General features: G+C 35.6%; 1 protein-coding gene and 2 pseudogenes across 1 annotated transcript; 2 read left to right on the forward strand and 1 right to left on the reverse strand.

Annotated features, from left to right (window-relative positions):
• The first annotated feature begins 1,329 nt into the window (after positions 1 to 1,329).
• Positions 1,330 to 5,056, forward strand: LOC120212273 (very-long-chain aldehyde decarbonylase GL1-9-like). Its single transcript, XM_039210638.1, has 2 exons — positions 1,330 to 1,533; positions 4,522 to 5,056. Exons 1-2 carry the CDS (start codon positions 1,330 to 1,332, stop codon positions 4,975 to 4,977), a joined length of 660 nt encoding a protein of 219 aa, XP_039066569.1. The 3' UTR covers positions 4,978 to 5,056.
• Positions 5,057 to 5,480: 424 nt separating this feature from the next.
• Positions 5,481 to 7,251, reverse strand: LOC120212249 (annotated as a pseudogene).
• A 9,487-nt stretch (positions 7,252 to 16,738) lies between these two features.
• LOC120212250 overlaps positions 16,739 to 20,414 on the forward strand; it is a 28,016-nt pseudogene continuing 24,340 nt past the window's right edge.

Below are 20,414 nucleotides of genomic sequence, written 5' to 3' on the forward strand. Positions count from 1 at the left end.
TCTTCTAGGAACGTCTCAAGGTGATTAAACCTTTTAACGAGTTAGGCTCTGATACTAATTGTTAGGATTTGTAGAAGCTCAATCTACAACCAAAAGAGTTGCAAGGGGGTAAATTAGCAATAAATAGTTTAGAGAGTAATGAGAGTAAAAGATTGAGAAATTTGTCACAAGGATTTATATGGCACAATAATTTTCTGGACAAACAGAACGATAATTATTTTGTGCTCAATTCCAAGTTAAAAGGACTTTGAATTATTTTTGAAAACTTTGAAAACTCTGAATAAATTCAATTCAAGTCCATAAACATTTTGCCTTAATTGTTATATCAAAATATAGTTCACTTTAAAGCATAAACAAACAAAACACTCTCATTCTCCCTCAACAATGACGATAACTTAAGTGAGTATATGTTTTTTTTTCATCTTATGTATGTTCGTTGAGTTTCTTTTCTTTTTTCTTGCTCTAACCATAATATCTTCAAATATCTTCATTTCATCATCTATTCTATGCATTTTTTAGCTTTTCATTTTCTTCCCATAATTCTAACGCAAACACATAAATCTTATTTTTTTAGATCTTCCATAATTTGCTTTAGATCATCATATTTTAGGTGAATGTAACATATGATTCTTTTTGTTGTATGAAGCACTAACTTATTTTTTTTATATACAATGAAGCACCGACTTACATTGATGTAAATAAGTATGTTTCCTAATTTACTTCAGATTTTCAGTTTTTATATGAATGTATCACGTTATCTTTTTTTTTTATTAATTATTAAATTATAACGATATAAATAAATATTTTTCTTAACTGAATATTGTGAGAACCTCTATTTATTTTTTATACGTTTAATTTGAAACTTTGAGAGAAACAGAAATAATTTAATAATATATTTTTATCATAAATAATATTGATTAAATTATTATAATATTTTAAAGAAATCAATTTTAATAATAAAAAAATTTATTTATTACATTTAATATTTAGGGTAAGCTACACATTTAGTACTTAAATTATCAGTTTTGATTTGTTTTAGTACCTAAACTTTCAATTTTTTCAAAATCATACTTAACGTTTAATTTTTGTTTCATTTTAGCATCCATCGTTAAAAACTTAACGTGTTTAGTACCGAACTGCTTGTGTCACTTTGTCAAGGAACCCTTGTTTTTATAACTCTTTTGGTGTTTATTTCAGGGTTGAAACTGTGAATGCAGCTTCAAATTTGTAAAAGTGGAAGTGGGTATTGGTCTAAAGAGAGAGAAAATAGAAGCTTCAGAATTTGTTTGGCTTAGAGGAGAATGGTGTTTTGGGAAGGATATGTGAGTGATGAAGCAATGGGGGACGATTGTCCCAATTGTAGTATATTGGTTGTATGCTGGGTTTTATCAACTCTTACCTCCTTTGGATAAGTACCGTTTACATACTAGAAAAGAGGAGGAAGAGAAGAATTCCGTACCTCTCGTTTCAGTTGTCAAGGGCGTGTTGTTTCAACAGCTTGTTCAAGCAACCGTTGCTAAATTGCTCTTTCTGGTTAGTTGCCAAATCATGTTATTTTAATATTCCTTGACAAACTTTATTCTTCGATGTAATTTCCGGCTTTTAGATGGGGTGCTTTGGTTTCTTTTACAGTAAATTCTGAGCTTGGACTTATGTTGCTTTGATGTCAATGTCGTAGGAGCTCCTTTATCTATTTGTTTAGAAATGTGTTGGAAATTGTTGTCAGTAAAACCATAAGCCTAAAATTCTAAAGTATCATATTACATGTAAGTATCACAACTTGGTAGTTGTCAAATCAAATTCTTTGCAAATGCCCACAATGAAAAAGTCAAAGCAAGCTCCTTGTTGAGTAAATGGGTTATCATATCTATACAGTTTACCTACATAACAGGCTAAGAATAAAAAGGCGAATTTCACTAATTTTGGAAATTAGTGTTTGTGATTCCAAATGGGATCAAGCATAGATACTTAGTGTAGTTCAGTCTGGAATTTTGAAATGAATGTGAGTTGCGTGAAAATAGCAGTGCCTGCAAGTAGGTTTGAAATGTTCGGATGTTCCAATAGTTTATGCAACCAGTTTATTCGGCTCCCCCCTCCTACCTTATGTAATTGACCAGGATAGAGTAGATTTGGATTTGGTTTTAAGTTCGCAATCATATTCTGTAGTTGCTTCATTGTTCAAAATATTGGAGGCATGATCAATTGTGGCTAGGGATAATTGATACAACAAGGCAAAATTGGATAGGATAAAGACCTAGAAATTTTATCAGCGCTAGGGAATGAATGGTACATTGGTCTCAAGGTATCAGAGAAAGACCTAAAAATGTAGGGTTTTGATGGAATGGAACCTGCACATGCAGTGCTTATTTTGCTTAGAGTTCGACCTTACTTTTTAAACCTAAATAATACTTAATAACCTAGATATACTGCATAGTCTTAACTACCTTTGGTTACAACCATTCAAAGGGGCAAAAAAGATGCTAATGCCAATTGTCTCTGCCTTAACCGTATTTCCTCAATTAATTTTTGTAGGTATATTTATGTGATCTACATTAGTTAGGTTTTACATAGGGATTATATAACATTGTAATGAACCACGTACAAGGACTATAGGTCTTTTATTTTCTGAGCAAGCAAAATTGCATTTGCAACAGGTTGGATGAATAAGAGAAATATTTAAAGTTCAAGTTTCATTTTTGTGAGAAAGACGCTTTTGTTCGCATTGCTGTGATTTTTTCCCCTTCTTCTAAAGGGTAGCGGTAAAGACGAACAGTGATTCCTTTTTTGGGGTATTTAGCTTGTAATCTTATTTTTAGCTCTACATCACCAACCTCTTCTTGCCCACAATTACTTTATGATGGCATAAAGCTTTTTGTGGTGCATGATGACTCGTCATGCCATGTTATTGTATATTTTTATTTGAAGTTTAAGTGTGAGGTAAAAATCTGTGTATGTTGATGACTTGATGCCATTTCCCCAAATTTGATTCATGGCTTGTACAGGTCATGACAATAAGATGTCCTCTAAGTTGCATATATTTTTCTCCTCATACTGTTGCTGCCATTTCCTTTGAGTTTTAAAATGCAATAGAGTTCATACTATTCTTATTACAATAGCCAAGAACATGACAAGTTCCTCTCGCACTAGGTCTTGCTTGTAAATCAACTTAACTGAACCATCATACCATCATGAAGAATCTCACATGGCTTACAGCTCCATCAAATAATCGGTCATCCATTTTTAATGCTCTCATTAGTGATCTGGAAGTCTGGTTATGGAAAGAAAAATAAAAAAACCTTTTTTTGTCCTCATTTATACTTGCCATATCTGGAAGTCTGGAAGTTTGGTTATGGAAAGAAAAAATTAAAAAACCATTTGTCATGTTCAAGAGTTATTACGTACAAGCTGAAATCATCTTTTGTTTTTCTACATCCAGCCAGTTTGGTGTCTTCTCCGGTCAGCCAAGTATGCCAAGGTGAAATAGTCAAATTTTGATGTACTCAGTGTCTGTATAGGGGCACTGATCATATAAGTAAAACCAGAAGACCTTATGTTTCTCTAAGCAACTGAAATGTCTTATAGGTGGCATGTGTTTGGATTCTTTTGTTTAATGAAGTTTGTCCTTTATGTATTATTATGTCCTATAAACTGGTTTGGACTGCACAAGGTACCAAATGGACTCAGAATTTTCAAGATTATTGAGGTTAAATGAAAAACTTGGCTTATATTCTTATTGTTCTCCATCTTTTGTACAATCCCTGTTATTTCAGAACTCAGTTTCTTAATCATCGCATCGCCACATTGGGCTTTAATTTTCTTTGAAATATGGGTTAGCCTTAAAATCTCTCTAAATGGCCTTGTTCTTTGGGAACCAAATTCTAACTTGTGCTAATTTGTTGTTGAGATGGGAATCCTGTTAATTAGCTTGTTGGACTATAATGTCATTGTTAAATGCTTTCATCCCAAGTCTATCAAGTATTGAGTTTCTTGTTGTCTAATATCCTAGTTTATCCTCTCTACCTATTACCAATTGGTTTTAAGTTGGATACATAACATGATATTAGAGTTCAAATTCTATTCTGTTGTTCTGGTCTAGATTCATGCGAGATTGACAACCTTAATGTCCATGTGTAGGCCTTTTCTGAACTACATGTAAGGGAAATGTTAAGTGATGTTGTCCTATATCTATTAAGTACCGGGTTCCCTGTGGTTCTGTATTAAAGTTGGCTCCATAATCTATCAGCAATTGGTTTTAGGTTGGATGCTTAGCAGGCTTCATACATGTTTTTCTGCATTTAACTTCTTCCTTGCCTGTAAAATGTTTTTTTATTGGAATCATTTTCTTGCCTATAATCTGCAAAAAGAAAATAATTTTAGTTGAACACTTGGTTGATTTGTAGATTTAGCATTTATTACTGTCTGCGTGAGGTTGAAGAACTGTCTGCTGGCTCATATTTTACCTTCTGATCTAGAACTTCTATACACCAAGTATTTAATTAATATTCTCTGTTCTTGCTGTAGTTAACATCGACGGCAGATGCATCTGGAACCATGATCCAGCCTTCTATTCCTGTTCAAATTGTACAATTTATCGTTGCAATGCTTGTCATGGATACATGTCGGTACTTTGTTCACCGTTTCATGCATCAAAACAAATTTTTGTACCGTCATGTCCACTCCCAACATCATGGACTGGTTGTTCCCTATGCAATTGTGGCCCTTTACAATCACCCACTTGAGGGTCTCTTGCTCGATACTTTTGACTGGGCCATCTCTTTCCTCGTCTCTGGAATGACAGCGCGCACAGCTGTAATTTTCTTCTGCTTTGCTGTGATTAAAACAGTGGATGATCACTGTGGGCTATGGTTGCCTGGCAGTATATTCCATATATTTTTCCAGAATAACTGTGCTTACCACGACATCCATCAACTCCAAGGCACAAAGTACAACTACTCTCAGCCGTTCTTTCCCATATGAGATAGGCTACTAGGAACTCATATGCCTTGCGTTCTTTCAAAGCGACTGGAAGGGGTTTCGAGGTTAGGCTAAAGAAAGACTAGTCGCATTCTGTTGATATCTCTTGCATAGTACCAGAGGCTTTTGCTTTATACTTGAACTGTTCTCTTGATGAGGTTGGCCCATTATTGAGAAGTTGAATTTCTTTTGTTTGAGGCTTTAAGTTCTAGGAATCCCTTGACTATGTTCATTGCTGCAATTGTTTTACCAGCTAGTATTTGCTTTATGTTAACCGGGATTTAAATCTTCATATTTTGTAATTTGTATGAGACTAGCTGATGTGTTGCTCTTCAATACGACTAGAATCGGTGTATAAGATAATTTATATGTGAAAAGTATTGATTTCAGGTTGCTATTATGCTTCTTGTTGTTTGTTAATGTGTTATTTGATATTTACTTTTGCATGGGCCAAACCAAACACGAGTATTCCTTAATACACAAGGGGAGAAAGATTGTAGAAAGAAAGAGTCTGTTAAATGATTAATTGACATTTTGGGAGTGTTGTTACACTTACCGGTAATCACTACAAGAACAAAAGCCATCTTTGAACTTGCGAAACCGAACTCGATCCCTTACGATAATCTGCCGTTCATATATATTTGATACAAGCTTAATTACCTCATGATAATCTCCACATATTCTAAGATTCTTAATCACAAGAATTGGGGTTCTTTCACTTGTACTAATCAAGCCAGAGGCCACTGCCAGCTTCTCACTACGATAACACAGTTGGTTCTCCTCCTCCTCCTCCTCCCCTATGTCATGAAGAACAAAACTAGTCTCGGCAACATAGCCTAACTCTTTAATCTTGAATCTGATCTCATCCAATTTCGAATATATCTCTTTCCATCTGGCATTGCTCTTATCACCGGTGAAAAACTTGTGCATCTAGCCATCCACCTCCATGTAGCTAAAACCGGGCACCTTCTTAACATCCCTGTTTTTCATGGCATCCCTCACCCCACCAACATCATTCCATCTCTCGTGCGCAGCATATACGTTTGATAACAACACGAAATCCCCACAATAATTGGACCCCCATATATACTAGATTCCTCGAAGCAATCTCTGCCATCTCCACATCCTTGTAAATTCGGCAAGCTCCAAGCAAACTCTGCCAAAGAACTACGTCGGGCATCATTGACATAGAATTGATAAGATTGTAAGCATCTTTAAGCCTCCCAGCACGACCTAACAAATCAACTAGACTCCCATAATGCTTCAAATTAGGCTTCACTCCATGCTTCCCCATCGTATTAAACAATCTCAGACCATCCTCCACCAGGCCAGCATGATTACAAGCACACAACACAGCGAGATATGTTACTGCATCAGACTGCACCCCATCTTTCTCCATTTGCTCGAAAAGTTTAAGCGTTTTATGTCCGTCTCCATCCCTTGCAAAGGCCATGATCATGGTATTCCATGTAACAAGACACTTCCTACAACCCATGTTGTCAAACACACCACACGCCTTATCCAAAAATCCACAATTTGCATACATATCAATAAGTGCATTACAAACTTTTCACCTTCTTTAAAGTCTCCCATATGCGAACACGCTGAAAGAACACCAATAACCGTCACCTCATTCGGCTTTAACCCTTCAACTTGCATTCTCTTAAACAAATCTAACGCTTCACTCGCTTGGCTCCCTTGAGCTAACCCGAAAATCAAGGAATTCCACGAGGCAATATCTCTAAGCCGCATTTCATCAAACACTAATCTAGCACAACGAAGACTACCAACTTTGGCGAGCACATCGAGCAAAGTAGTTCCTAACAAAGCGTCCGCCATGAACCCAAAGCGTATTATGTTGGCATGAAGCTGAAGAGACTCCGTAGCAGCCAAGACACGCGCGCAAGCTTTGAGAGTGAAAGAGCAAGTGAGAGCATCCACTCTGAAAGACCCACGTTGCATGGCTCTGTACCACGCGAAAGCGGTGGAGGGTTGAGGGCTTTGGATGAGGCCACGGATAATGGCATTGAAGTCATTGGTAAAAGGCGTTGGGATTCGACGGAAAACAGAGATGGCGAAGGAGAGATACTCAAAGGGGGCGATGGCACAAAGTTCGAGCAGTTTGGAGCGAGCGCGGCTGAATTTGAAGGCACCGGTGGTAAAGACGTAAGCTTGAAATTGCTTTATGTGGGAGAAGGACGCGCATTTCTGTATGATAGACTCGAGATTGGCCACTCCATTGATCTTGGTAGTATATGTGCAAGTTTCACTTACCATTATTTCCGGTTTTTCTTTGAGCATGTTGCCGGCGGAATTGGGGCAAATAATCCAGTCGGGTTGGATTATTTAGCCCGGGCAACAGGAAATTTATATCTGTATTTACGGTAAATGCTACAGTGTTTATAAAACTCGTCATGTTGATGTGATGAATTCATGTGATATGTTTTTTTAATGTGTCGTGTTATGTGGGTTCCATTGCCCGAATATATTTAATATATCTTAAGGGACTCGTCATGCTGGCCTGATGAGTCTCAATAAAAAATATTTTTTTAAAAAAATTTAAAAGCATTGAAAAAATATATTATTTTAATGCTAAAGGAACTCATCATGCGGCGTGACAAATTTCAACGGGTATAATTTTGAATTTGTTGACCGTTGGATTAACCGTTGTTGAACGGTCCAATTTTATTTTAAAATTCAATGGAACTGGTCACGTCGATTTGACGAGTTCCTACGGCTAAAAAATTTACATACATAACACACTCCTTTCATCTCTTACACACACAACACACTCCTTTCATCTTCAATCTCTTACATATGAAACTCATTTCTTCTATCTAAATACATTTCAAACAATGAACAACAAATTCTTCACATTTTCCATTATAATGGAGAAATTATAAAAACTGATGTTGGTGTTATGTTTAAGTCACACAGGCCCATCAATATGATATTCCCTGTAGATGTATCTTATCGCCAAATGAAGCAAAAAATTAAGAGAAAACTTAGGGCTTATGTTTCATGTTTAAGTTATCGGCACCTGATCTCCTCAAATCCAATGACATATGGAAAAGTGCAGCTTGATGATGATGATGATGTGCTGTTACGGTAGGACTTCATTAATCATCAAATAATGATATGGTGGAGATGTACGTCGAAACCACAAATACAAGTGATATTCTGACCTCATCAGTACCAGCTCGAAGAACAGAAGAAATATGCCCCTCTGAACCACATGCAAATGATGGTGATGAAAACCTTGTTGGATGGTTCAGAAAAAGTCTTGTTGAATTTAGCCAAGATGATGAAGATATTGTTCCATTGGTAGATGATGACGACACACCATTAGTTGATGAGTTTGATGTTTTTGAGGCTGCTTCAAAGGGACAAGGTGTGGATGTTGAGGCTTATGCATGGGTGGCAACTCTTTCAAGATGTCAAGGATTGCAGAATGCTCCAAATGTTTGGGCAAAAACATACTCTCAACCTAAAATGCCTCACCATGATTTGCCTCAGTATCATCATGCACTTGTAATGCATGACATTAACTACGATGCTATGCGGAATCCTGAAATATATGATATGTCAGAGTTATGTGCTGCCCACTGGGGTTCTTCAGATGAGCGGTCATCTGAGTTGGCCATTGGGTCTCAGTTTTAAACAAAAAAAGAGGCACAACTAGAAATCAAGGAGTACTGCATCAAAGCTCATCTTCAATTATATGTCGCAGAGTCGGATCAAAAGACTTATTTCGTACGGTGTATACATCATGATGTTGGTTGTAAATGGAGGATACGAGTATCATACCTACAACAGAAAATGTTGTGGGAAGTCACAAGGTTCAATGCACAGCACACATGTACAGTGACGTCCTTGACACAAGACCAGAAATATTTAGATTCAGATGTCATATGCTCTTATGTGAAAATGTTGGTGGAAAAATCAAAGAGTGCCCGTTTCTGTATTAGTGGCATCTATTCGGAATACATTTGGTTATATTTCGACTTATTACAAGGCATGGATGGCTAAACAGAAAGCAAAGACCTTGTTGTATGGTGATTGGGATCAGTCATATAATTGCGTAGGAAGTTACGGGGTCGACCTAGATCTAGCCGAATTCATACCGATATGAATGATCCGCAAAGAGAGCCAGATCTACCCAAACGTTGTGGCCATTACAGAGGTGAATGTTATAACATAAAACATTGTCCACATCTTCCAAAAATATCGAGTTGGACGCTAAAATAGGCGTTACAAAATATTATGTACTGCAATTAGTTTTTTTTTGTATTGTAACTATGTTTTTTTAACTTGTATTATGTTGAACCATAGTTTGTAATATTTTGATATAACAAATTAGGGCAAAATGTTTTTGGACTTAATTGAAATTGTTCAAAGTCATCAAAAGTTTCCAAAAATAATTCAAAGTCCATTTAAAGTGAATTTGAGCACAAAACTAATTTTCACGTATGAAGTACTAATATTGTTCTTATAGTATCGATACTATATGAACAGTGTCGATATTGTTCATGTGGTACCGATACCCTAAGTAAGAGAAGTATCGATACTATCTAGGTAGTATCGATACTATCAGCTTGCTCAAATTATATAATGCAAAATAGGTACGATACCCAAAGGGATACCGATACTTCTTTACATAGTAGTATCGATACCATGGTCACAATATTAATACAGTCAGACCCAACAGCTAGTAACAGCTAGTTTTATTTAAAAATAATAAAGGAAGTGCCGATACCCATAAAAGGAGTACCGATACTCAATGTACTGGCAACTTTATTTTGCAGATAAAACATCCCCAAATGGCTAGATATCATCCTCAACGGCTAGAAACGACCACAACCTTATTCCAACATATAAATACAAGTTATTTTTAATTAAAGATTTTTCATTTTTTTAATATTTTATTTGTTTACATATTTTTCAAAGTTCTTTTAATTAAAACTAAAATTATTGACAATTTTTAAACATTTTTAAGGGTGAAAACGAATAAACTAATTTATTACTTATCAATGATTTTTTTATACAATTGAATATTGAGTACAAAAACTTAAATAAACAAATTTATTACTTATATTTGCGCAATTCTTGCCGATGTCGAGGAATTGTATACTAGTAATGATGTGGTGCTCGTTGATTTCGTTGTGGTCGTCCACCTTCATCATTTTGGTATTCTTTTAGTTCCGGTGTACCGAACATTACTCTACCATTTTGATTTACATCTTCGAGTGAAAACAATGGAGTATTCAAGGTATTGGACACCATCATTGGCATCATTGCCTCAAATTGCACACCGAAATCACCATGAGGTTGAGATTGTTCGTATTGAACAAGATGATCTCATGGACTTCTTTCTTCCGATTCTGAGAAAAATTGTTGTGAAGGTAGAACTTGATCCCACGAATTTCCTTTCCACACCGCTCGACTCCATCGATGGTTGATATGTACCATATCCACCATAACTTTCTTGCGATGGATAATAATTGGCGGAAGCATAAGATGAAGATGTTGATAAAGATGATAGTTTTTTTGTGTGCATATTTTACCTTCATTATTTCCCACTCAGACCGCTCCTCCGGCGTTGTCAAGTATGATTTCCCATTTGCTTCATAATTTTGGAGTTAGGGAGAAACATTGAAATCAAAATCTTCGGGTTGTACCTCGGAACGATTAAACAATCGTAAATGTCTATTTTGCCATTGCTCTATGAATATAGCATGCTTCCTCGGCCAATCTTCGTTATGCTTCCCATGCGCATCTATTTTATGCAAATCGTCCATGTTAAATATGGACATTTCTATCGGTTGGTGAAACTCAAATTGTCGCAAAACTCTATCGGCGACATGGATCCCAACAATTGCGAAATGGAGCAATGGTGTTACAACACACCATATCTTCGCTCCTTCAAAGAACATTGGCGGTAGACACCGTTGGATATCCGACTCATAATAAGGCATCCAATTAAACTGTCAAAAGTATTATGTTAGTATAATTAAACAATTAATATTACCGTTGAACTATATTTTGATATAACAATTAAAGAAAAATGTTTTTGGACTTGAATTGAATTTATTCAAAAGTTTTCAAAAATAATTTAAAGTCTTTAAAAGTGGAATTAAGTACAAAATATGTTTTTGTACCAAGTAGTATCGATACTGTTCTTATAGTATCGATACCTCGTGAACAGTATCGATACTGTTCATATGGTACCGATACCAAAGGTAAGGGAAGTATCGATACTCACTGGGTAGTATCGATACTACCAGCATTGCTCAAATTCTAGTATGGAAAAATGGTACTGATAACCAAAGGGGTACCGATACTACTTTGTATAATAATATCGATATCATAGACATAGTATCGATACCATCAAGCCCTTTAGGAGTACCGATACCCCTTTGTTCTGGGCAGTTTTATTTTACAGGAAAATTGATCCCCAACGGCTCCAAAACACCTCCAACGGCTAGAAACGACCAGAACAACATTCCAACACATAAATACAAGTTGAGGACACTTGAAGAAGGGTTACAACACGTATCCAAGCATTCAAACACAAGAGAATAGCTTTTCACTCTTTATTCCAATTCTCTTGTAAATATTTTGTTCTTGTGAGCTTTAAATTTGTAAACACCAACTTTGTAAGGGTTTTTCTTGTTTACATTTTCTTTTGTAAAAGTGGTTGGTTCTATCTTAGTCAAGTGAAAAAGATATAGAGTGTAAAGGTTATCTCTTTGTCCTTGAAAAAAAAATAACAAATTAGTGAATTTGTTAGAAAATCCTTAGTGAGGAGCTAAGGTAGTGGATGTAGACTTGGTTGAGAAGTCAAACCACTATAAATCTTTGTGTTCATTGTCTTATATTTGGTGTCCTTACTCCCTAAACTAATTTTTATCAATTCACCCCCTTTGCACATTTTTCGGTTCTCGATTCGTGCTTCCACAAATCCTAACAATTACAATTTCAAAGTTAATGTAAAAAATATTAAAATTTACAGCATGTCTTAATCCTCATCCGAATATCTACTTTGGTTGCACCCGACAACTTTGTATCAGTATTCAGTGTCGCCATCTGAAAAAAATTACATTATTTATTGTCATTTTCAAAATATTTAAATAAATATTATAAAATATCAAAACTTTAAATATAGGAATTTACCTTGCAACGAGACGATACCACACCCATGATTGGAGCAAAACTGAACAACCCGCTACATCCGTTTTTTCCCTTTAACCACTATGGTCGCCTTGCAAAGTTCATGATACAAAAAAGTCAAAATTACAGAACCCCAACTATATTGACAACATACAAGGAAATCATTCAATACCAGAAGATATTGGGTGTGCACCAAATTGCCCGATTTATCTGGTAGTAAGATCTCTCTAATCAACGTCATAAGATATGCTCGAGTTGCATATATCACCTCTTGCTCCGTTGATTGTTCGTCTACTCTAAATTATCTTTCCAACCACATCATCCGTATCCACAACCCATCAATGACATCGACTGAAGCCTCCTTTCCTAATAAATTTGAAATAATAACATCTCGTGAATAAGTGTTGTGAAGCACCAATGGCATACCATTAATCGGAACGCCAAGTTGATACGCGACTTCTTCCAATGTTATCGTCACTTCACCACAAGGAAAATGAAACGTATGCATTTTGGGCCTCCAACGCTTAATCAATGCCGATATCAGTGCTGGCATCACCTTAAATCCGCGAAGAAACGTCGATCCGTATAATCTGGATTGTGAAATATATATCATCATCCGCTGATGTGGCTCTTCATTCGTCATTCCTCGATGATTAATGCCTCATTCTTCTCGCTACAATTTGAAAATAAATTATTTAATACAAATACATAAATAATTATTATTAATACTATAATTTTGTCAAAACTAAAATGAAATAAAACAAATTAAATTTACTGTAGTCAACTCGTTCAACGAAATATGAACAACATCAAGATGTAACATTTCTTCTCTTGAGGTCATTTCAACAAAAAAATCTTCAACAAAAAAGTTTTTACTCTCAATAGAATGTTTAATTCCAAGTGAAAAATTAATCCAACCCAAACCTCTTTTTATACTAGTCTACCCAACGGCTATAAACGACTAGTTTTTTTAAATTGAAAATAGATGTTAGAACTCGTCACACCGGCGTAAAAAGTTCCATTGAATTTTTAAAAAAATTGGACCGTTCAACAACGGTCAACAAATTCAAAATTATACATGCTGGCATGAAGAGTTCCTTCAGCATTAAAATAATATATTTTCTTCAATGCTTTTAAAAATTTTAAAAAAATTATTTTTTATTGAGACTCGTCACGCTGACATGACGAGTCCCTTAGGATATGTTAAATATATTCGGGCAGTGAGACCTACATGACACGACCCAATAAAAAAATATATCCCATGGAACTCGTCAATCTGGCATGACGAGTTCCATAGACATTGTAGCATTTACCGTAGATTCCAAAATAAAACTCCGAGTGCCCTATTGGGCTAAATAATTCAACCTCTTGGATTATTGGGCTAAAAAAATAGCATGTTGCCTTTGCTGGTTTGGACGTCGAGAACATAAAAGGAAAATGATTAATATTTTTTAAGCTTTTGGCTAAATTGGGATCAGTCAATTATTCGTAAATTTATAATTGGATCACTTAATTATAAGATATTATAACTTATCACCCAATTAATTGAGACATGCCATCTTAATCACTAACAATGATATATGTGTGTGTGTTTTTAATAGTATAGTAATAAATTTAACTCTTAATATTTATACATTTAATTAAATTTCATCATGATTTTTGAAAAAAATAACGATCAACATTTATTTGATTTATCAATTTGATATTAATTTTATTTTAAAAAATATAAAATATATGTAATTAAAAATTATAAAAAGAAAAATAAAATATTATTATGAAAAATTAAAAAAGAAAAATAAAATATTATTATAAAAATTATAAAGAGAAAGTATAAGGTTATAATATTATACTTATCCATATATTTGTATTTTCAATAGATAATTAGCATATCAACATCTTAAATCTGACCTTTACATATCATTAAGTTTGCGAGCGTTATATTCTATTACGAAGTGACTCTAAACTTTAGAAACTCAAACGATATAATTTTGATAGTCCCTAATTGATTGTTCTTGGAATATTTTAGATGTTTTAAGAGGCTAAATGAAGGAATGTTAGTATGGATAGTTAAAGAAGAGTTTAATAGCATTGTATGGTGTATATATAACGAAATTTAACCCCATTTGGGTGATAATCGAGTTGAAAACTGAAAATTCTAGGTACGGGTATCGTTACTGATAGAATAATACCGATATTACAGGCTAAAATAGGATGAATCTGCTAAGTAGTAACGATACTGATTCAATCAGTATCGATACCGAAGGGAGAGTATCGATAACAAAGGGAAGGTGTCGATACCATTTCGAAATAGAATGAAAAAATGGAATCAATACCATATCATAGTATCAGTACCATAGTATAGTAGTATCGGTACCATGGTAGGGGTATCAATACTATAGAGCTAGAAATGTTAAAAATAAGCTTATATTGTTATAGAAAGTTAATGATATGTCCTTTTGAGTATTGTTTAAGTATAATGGTTAGAAAATATACTAACATTGGGTATGGTACATGTTTTAATGGATGCTTGAGTAGATCAAAACCAAGCTCCCGAGACAAGCAAAACTAAGGGAAAAGGCAAAGTACCGGAGTAATCAGCCTTACGTTTTGGATACATAAGAAGCTAGGTGAGTTCATTTATTCTGTTCATTAGGAATTATAAATAAATTTTGTTAAAACATATGTTGCAACGATATATCAATACTAAGTGTACTACAGGCACTATGTGTGCAAATCCATGGAATTCATCACGAGTTGATGACTAGCCGTACATGCACTATGTTTGTAAATTCACGGAATTCATCATGAGTTGATGAATAGCCGTACATGCACTATGTGTGCAATTCAACAAAATTCATCATGAGTTGATGAATAGCCGTACAGGCACTATGTGTGCAAACTCACGAAATTCATCATGAGTTAATGAATAGCCGTACAGGCACTATATATGCAAATTCACGAAATTCATCATGAGTTGATGAATAGTCGTACATGCACTATGTGTATAAATCCACAAAATTCATCATGAGTTGATGAATAATTGTACCGGAACTATGTGTGCAAATCCACGGAATTCATCATGAGTTGATGAATAGTCGTACCATCACTATGTATGCAAAACCATAGAATTCATCATGCATTGAATTACCGTATAGGTACTACTTGTGCATTATAATAAATGAATATGAATAGAAAGTTGTTAAATTACCATATTAGCACTAATGATGCAACGGTATATCAGTAATAATTGTACTACAGACACTATGTGTGCAAATCCACGAAATTCATCATGAGTTAATGAATAGCCGTACAGACACTATGTGTGTAAATTCATAGAATTCGTCATGAGTTGATAAATAGCCGTACATGCACTATGTGTGCAAATCCACGGAATTCATCATGAGTTGATGAATAGCCGTATAGGCACTATGTGTGCAAATCCACGAAATTCATCATGAGTTGATGAATAGCCATACAGGCATTATGTATGCAAATTCACAAAATTCATCATGAGTTGATGAATAGTCATACATGCACTATGTGTGCAAATTCACAGAATTCATCATGACATGAATAGCCCGTACAGGCACTATGTGTGCAAATCCACGGAATTCATCATGAGTTGATGAATAGCCGTATTGGCACTATGTATGCAAATCCACGGAATTCATCATGAGTTGATGAATAGCCGTACCAACACTATGTGTGCAAATCCACAGAATTCATCATGAGTTGATGAATAGCCGTACCGACACTATGTGTACAAAACCAGAGTATTCATCATGAGGTGATGAATTATCGTATAGGCACTACTTGTGCATTCTAATAAATAAATATGAATAGAAAGTTGGTAAATTACCATATTAGCACTTATGGTGCAAGGTTTTAAGGTTTATAATAAAGTGTAAAGAGTTTCTCGATATTAGAACTGTTACCCTATATTTATGTTATAAGTTGCTTTTGATTAAGTATGCGTCACTAAGTAATACTTAACATGTGTTTATTTCACGCGTAGGTTGAATACAAACTGAGTAAGGAGATCATCGGACATTAAGTCAGAGTCGACTTATCAGTAACATTATGACATAACTGATGTAAAACGGTGAAATGTAAAACATCTCCTTTATTTGTCTATTTAAGTTTAATGCATGTTTAGCTGTAAGTAAATTATAATGGTTTATAAAATGAAACAAAATTGTACGGATTTTCAAATGGGAAACTGTTTTAAAAGTGATGTGACATATGTAGCCTGTATACATAAAGATATACGGGAGATGGGTGTTACATTTATTGGTATCAGAGCTACAGGTTTAGCCGGTTCTCGGCAGAAAATGAGTGTATTTAGATATAAAAAAGAGTTTACATGCCACTAAGATGTCAAGGTTACTGATAGGGTATAAAATGAATATAAAAGATGTCTCTCCTTACTAACTTAATTACTATCTGTATGAATGTTATGTTAGATGTCGGATTCTACGAATTTGAGAAAGCGACTGGTCGAGAGAGTAGAGACAAATCTGATAGTGAAAGCTATGAAGAGAATAGCGAACATTCGATTTAGTCTGAGAACGCCAGCGTACCGGCACCTCATAGTATGCATGTTCCGGAGTTTGGAGCTTTTATGCAAGCTCTCGACGCTATTTTGACAAGGTTCCAACCTTCTCCGCCTTCTCCTGCTCCTCCAGTACCGCGAATGCTAATTCTGAAAGAGTTAAGAAGTTTGAGAGCTCATGAGTTTAGGGGAGAAGAGAGTGAAGGTCTTATAGATGCGGACTTATGGCTGAATGATTTATGATGATGTTGGAAAGCCTTCATTGCTCCGATCATGAGAAGTCAGGTGGAGCTGTATCATTACTCCGAGGTTCAGCTCGGGTGACAAACACGATGATGTATGCATCGCCCGAGCAAGTGAACTGACAGTTCTACTAATAGGAGTTCAAGAACAAGTATATTGGGGAGCAATTTATAAGATCAGTGTTGTTGAAGTTTCTCAACTTAAAATAAGGCGACCGAGCGGTGCATGAATATGAGGCCGAATACAACAAGCTTATTCGTTATGCTACTAAGGTAGTCCCTAATGAAAAAGCTAATCGAGATTGTTTCATCGAGGGTCTGAGGCCAAAGTTGAAAGAGATGATGTTGGCCTTGAATTTGCCTAGTTTACAAGAAGTGATAAATAGAGGTAAGGCGATTGAAAGAACTCAAGAGGAGACTTTGTCAGTAGAGCAAAGTGTATAGATAGGAAAATGGATTGGGATGTCTTTATCTATATCTCATGGTAAGAGAGGCAAGGGCTCAGGTTCCTGATATACTGATAGAGTGGACGCTGCTGAAGCTGCACAGAAGTCTCTACAACCCTAATCTGTTACTGCTAGCTCAGGTAGAGATTTTGGAGAAAGAAGTAATCAATGTCAGATATGTGGAAGATTTCACCGGAGAACATGTAGAGTGCTTTCTGGTGCTTTCTTTATTTATGGAGAAAAAGGTCACTATACTCGAAACTATCCACAAAAGTCTGGGGATAGATCAGCACAAATCGAACGATCGGTAGCTGTACCAAGTAAAAGTAAAGAAAGAGGAAGATAAGGAGGTCAACATGAGTCTAGCCAGAGACAAAAGACTCGGGGAGTGGCCCGAGTTTATAATATAAAGACCAGTGAAGACAAGGATGATCCAAAAACTATAACAGGTACCTTTCACCTATTTGATGAGCCTATTTTTGTTCTAGTTGACCTTGTTTTTACTTACTCTTATATTAGTACAAAGTTGGTTAGAATTAGAGGAATTCCTTTAGAACCAATTTTTAGTGAAATGATAGCGGTAAACCCTATGGGTCATAATGCAAAGGTAACAAGGGTGTGTAGAAAGTGTCCAATTAAGATTCAAGGGGTTGTCTTCTCGTAAACTTAATGGAGTTGCCCTTTGATAAGTTTGAAATCATTTTGGGCATGGATTGGTTGTCTCCACATCATGCATGGGTAGATTGCCACCGAAAAAGACTATTCTTAAGGGATACGGAGGGCTCCGAGATTATAGTGATTGATGATAAAGATGAGTCACCCTCCAATGTGATATCAGCCATGATAGAAAAGAAAATTATGTCAAAAGGATGTGTAGCTTTTCTAGCCAATGTGATAGACACTCGAGTGTCAGAAATGAGATTGAAAGATATTCCCACAGTTAGGGAGTTTCCAGAGGTTTTTCCTAAAGAGTTACCGGGTTTACCTCCAAATCGTGAGGTGAAATTCAGAATTGAAGTTTGCCTGGGTACTGAACCTATTTCTATGGCTCTGTATAGAATGGCTCCAATAGAGTTAAGGAAATTAAAGTACAAATGCAAGAGTTATTGGATAAAGGATTTATAAGAACCAGTGTTTCTCCTTGGGGAGCACATGTGCTATTCGTGAAAAAAGGACAGGTCTATACGGTTATGTATAGACCATCGTTAGTTAAACAAGATAACGATAAAGAACAAGTATCCTCTTCCGAGGATTGATGACCTGTTTGATCAGTTGATAAGTGCAGTAGTGTTCTCTAAGATAGATTTGAGGTTGGGGTACCATCAGTTAAGGATCGAAAAGGAGGATATTTCCAAGATGACTTTTCAGACTTGGTACAGACACTATGAATTTATGGTAATGCCGTTTGGATTAAGAAATGCTCCTACAACATTCAAGGATTTAATGAATAGAGAATTCCAACTGTACTTGGATCAGTTCGTGGCAGTTTTTATAGATGATATCTTGGTATATTCCAAATCAAGGGAGGAACATGATGCTCATCTTCGAGTGGTTCTTCAGATACTTCGTGATAAGAAGTTATACGCGAAGCTGTCCAAATGCAAATTTTGGTTAGATGAGATTGCTTTCCTTTGTCATATAGTATCTGCAGAAGGCATAAGAGTGGATCCCAAAAAGATTCAATATATAGTGGATTGGCAACCGCCAAAGAATATTTCTGAAGTTTAGAGTTTCTTGGGACTCGTTGGTTATTATGGGCATTTTATGAAGACTTTTTCGATGTTATCTCTACCACTAACTAAATTGTTAAGAAAAGGGATACCTTTTGTCTGGACGGAAAAATGCCAGGAAAGTTTTGAAATGTTAAAGAGAATAGTAACTGAGGCTCCAGTGCTCGTGTAACCTGATTCGGCTAAAGAATATGTTGTTTACAATTATGCATCCCATAGCGGATTGGGATGTGTTCTGATGTAATAGGGTAAATTCATGGCCTATGCTTTAAGACAGTTGAAGAATCATGAGAGAAATTACCCAACTCATGATTTGTAATTAGCATCCATAGTGTTTTCTTTGAAAATTTGGCACCATTATCTGTACAGTGAGCATTGTCATGTTTACATAGACCATAAAAGTCTAAAGTATTTGTAGACTTAGAAAGAGATGAACTTAAGGCAAAGAAGATGGATTGAGCTGTTAAAAGATTATGATTTGGTTATTGACTATCATCTGGGAAAGACTAATGTGGTAGCATATACGCTCAGTCAAAAGACTTTTGAAGCTTTAAGGGCTTTAGATGGACGTATGTATTTAAAAGAATATGGTGTTTTGATTACAGAATTAAAGATAAGGCTGATGTTTTTGGATCAGATTAAAGAGCTGCAAGGTAGAGATAAGAAATGCTTAATGAGATTGGCGTAAGTCGAAGAAGGAGAAGCCAAAGATTTCGAAATAAGGGATAATAGATGCTTATATTATTGTGGAATACTATGCATTCCTGATGATGATGAATTGAGGAAAGATATACTTGTTGAGGCACATTTTAGCCCTTTGACAATGCACTCATGTGGAAATAAGATGTATCAGGATTTGAAAAGTCGTTACTGGTGGCCTGGCATGAAAAGAGCTACCACAGAGTTTGTTGCAAAATGTTTGACATGTCAGCAAGTGAAAGCTGAACATCAAGTGCCATATGTGTTACTACAGCCAATATCCATTCCTGAGTGGAAGTGGGAGCGAGTCACAATGGATTTTGTTTCAGGGCTACCGTTGTCACCGGGTAAAAATGACTCGATATGGGTAATAATAGACAGATTGACCAAGACGGCTCATTTTATTCCAGTTCAAATATATTACTCAATGGATAAGTATGTAGAGTTGTATATAAAAGAGATAGTTAGACTACACAGAGTACCAATATCGATAGAGTCTTATCGAGACCCCAGGTTTACTTCAAGATTTTGGAAGTCCTTGCATGAGGCATTGGGTACTCGATTGAACTTTAGTACAACTTTACATCCGCAGACAAATGAG

The sequence above is a fragment of the Hibiscus syriacus genome, unplaced genomic scaffold (assembly GCF_006381635.1).
Source record: "Hibiscus syriacus cultivar Baekdansim isolate YM2019G1 unplaced genomic scaffold, ASM638163v2 tig00110009_pilon, whole genome shotgun sequence".
NCBI lineage: Eukaryota > Viridiplantae > Streptophyta > Magnoliopsida > Malvales > Malvaceae > Hibiscus > Hibiscus syriacus.

Excerpts from the sequence above, each read along its gene's own strand:
- LOC120212273 (XM_039210638.1), top strand. The coding sequence starts at position 1,330 with ATGAAGCAATGGGGGACGATTGTCCCAATTGTAGTATATTGGTTGTAT. Across the intron at positions 1,534-4,521 it reads TTGCTAAATTGCTCTTTCTG|TTAACATCGACGGCAGATGC; the intron begins GTTAGTTGCCAA and ends TTCTTGCTGTAG.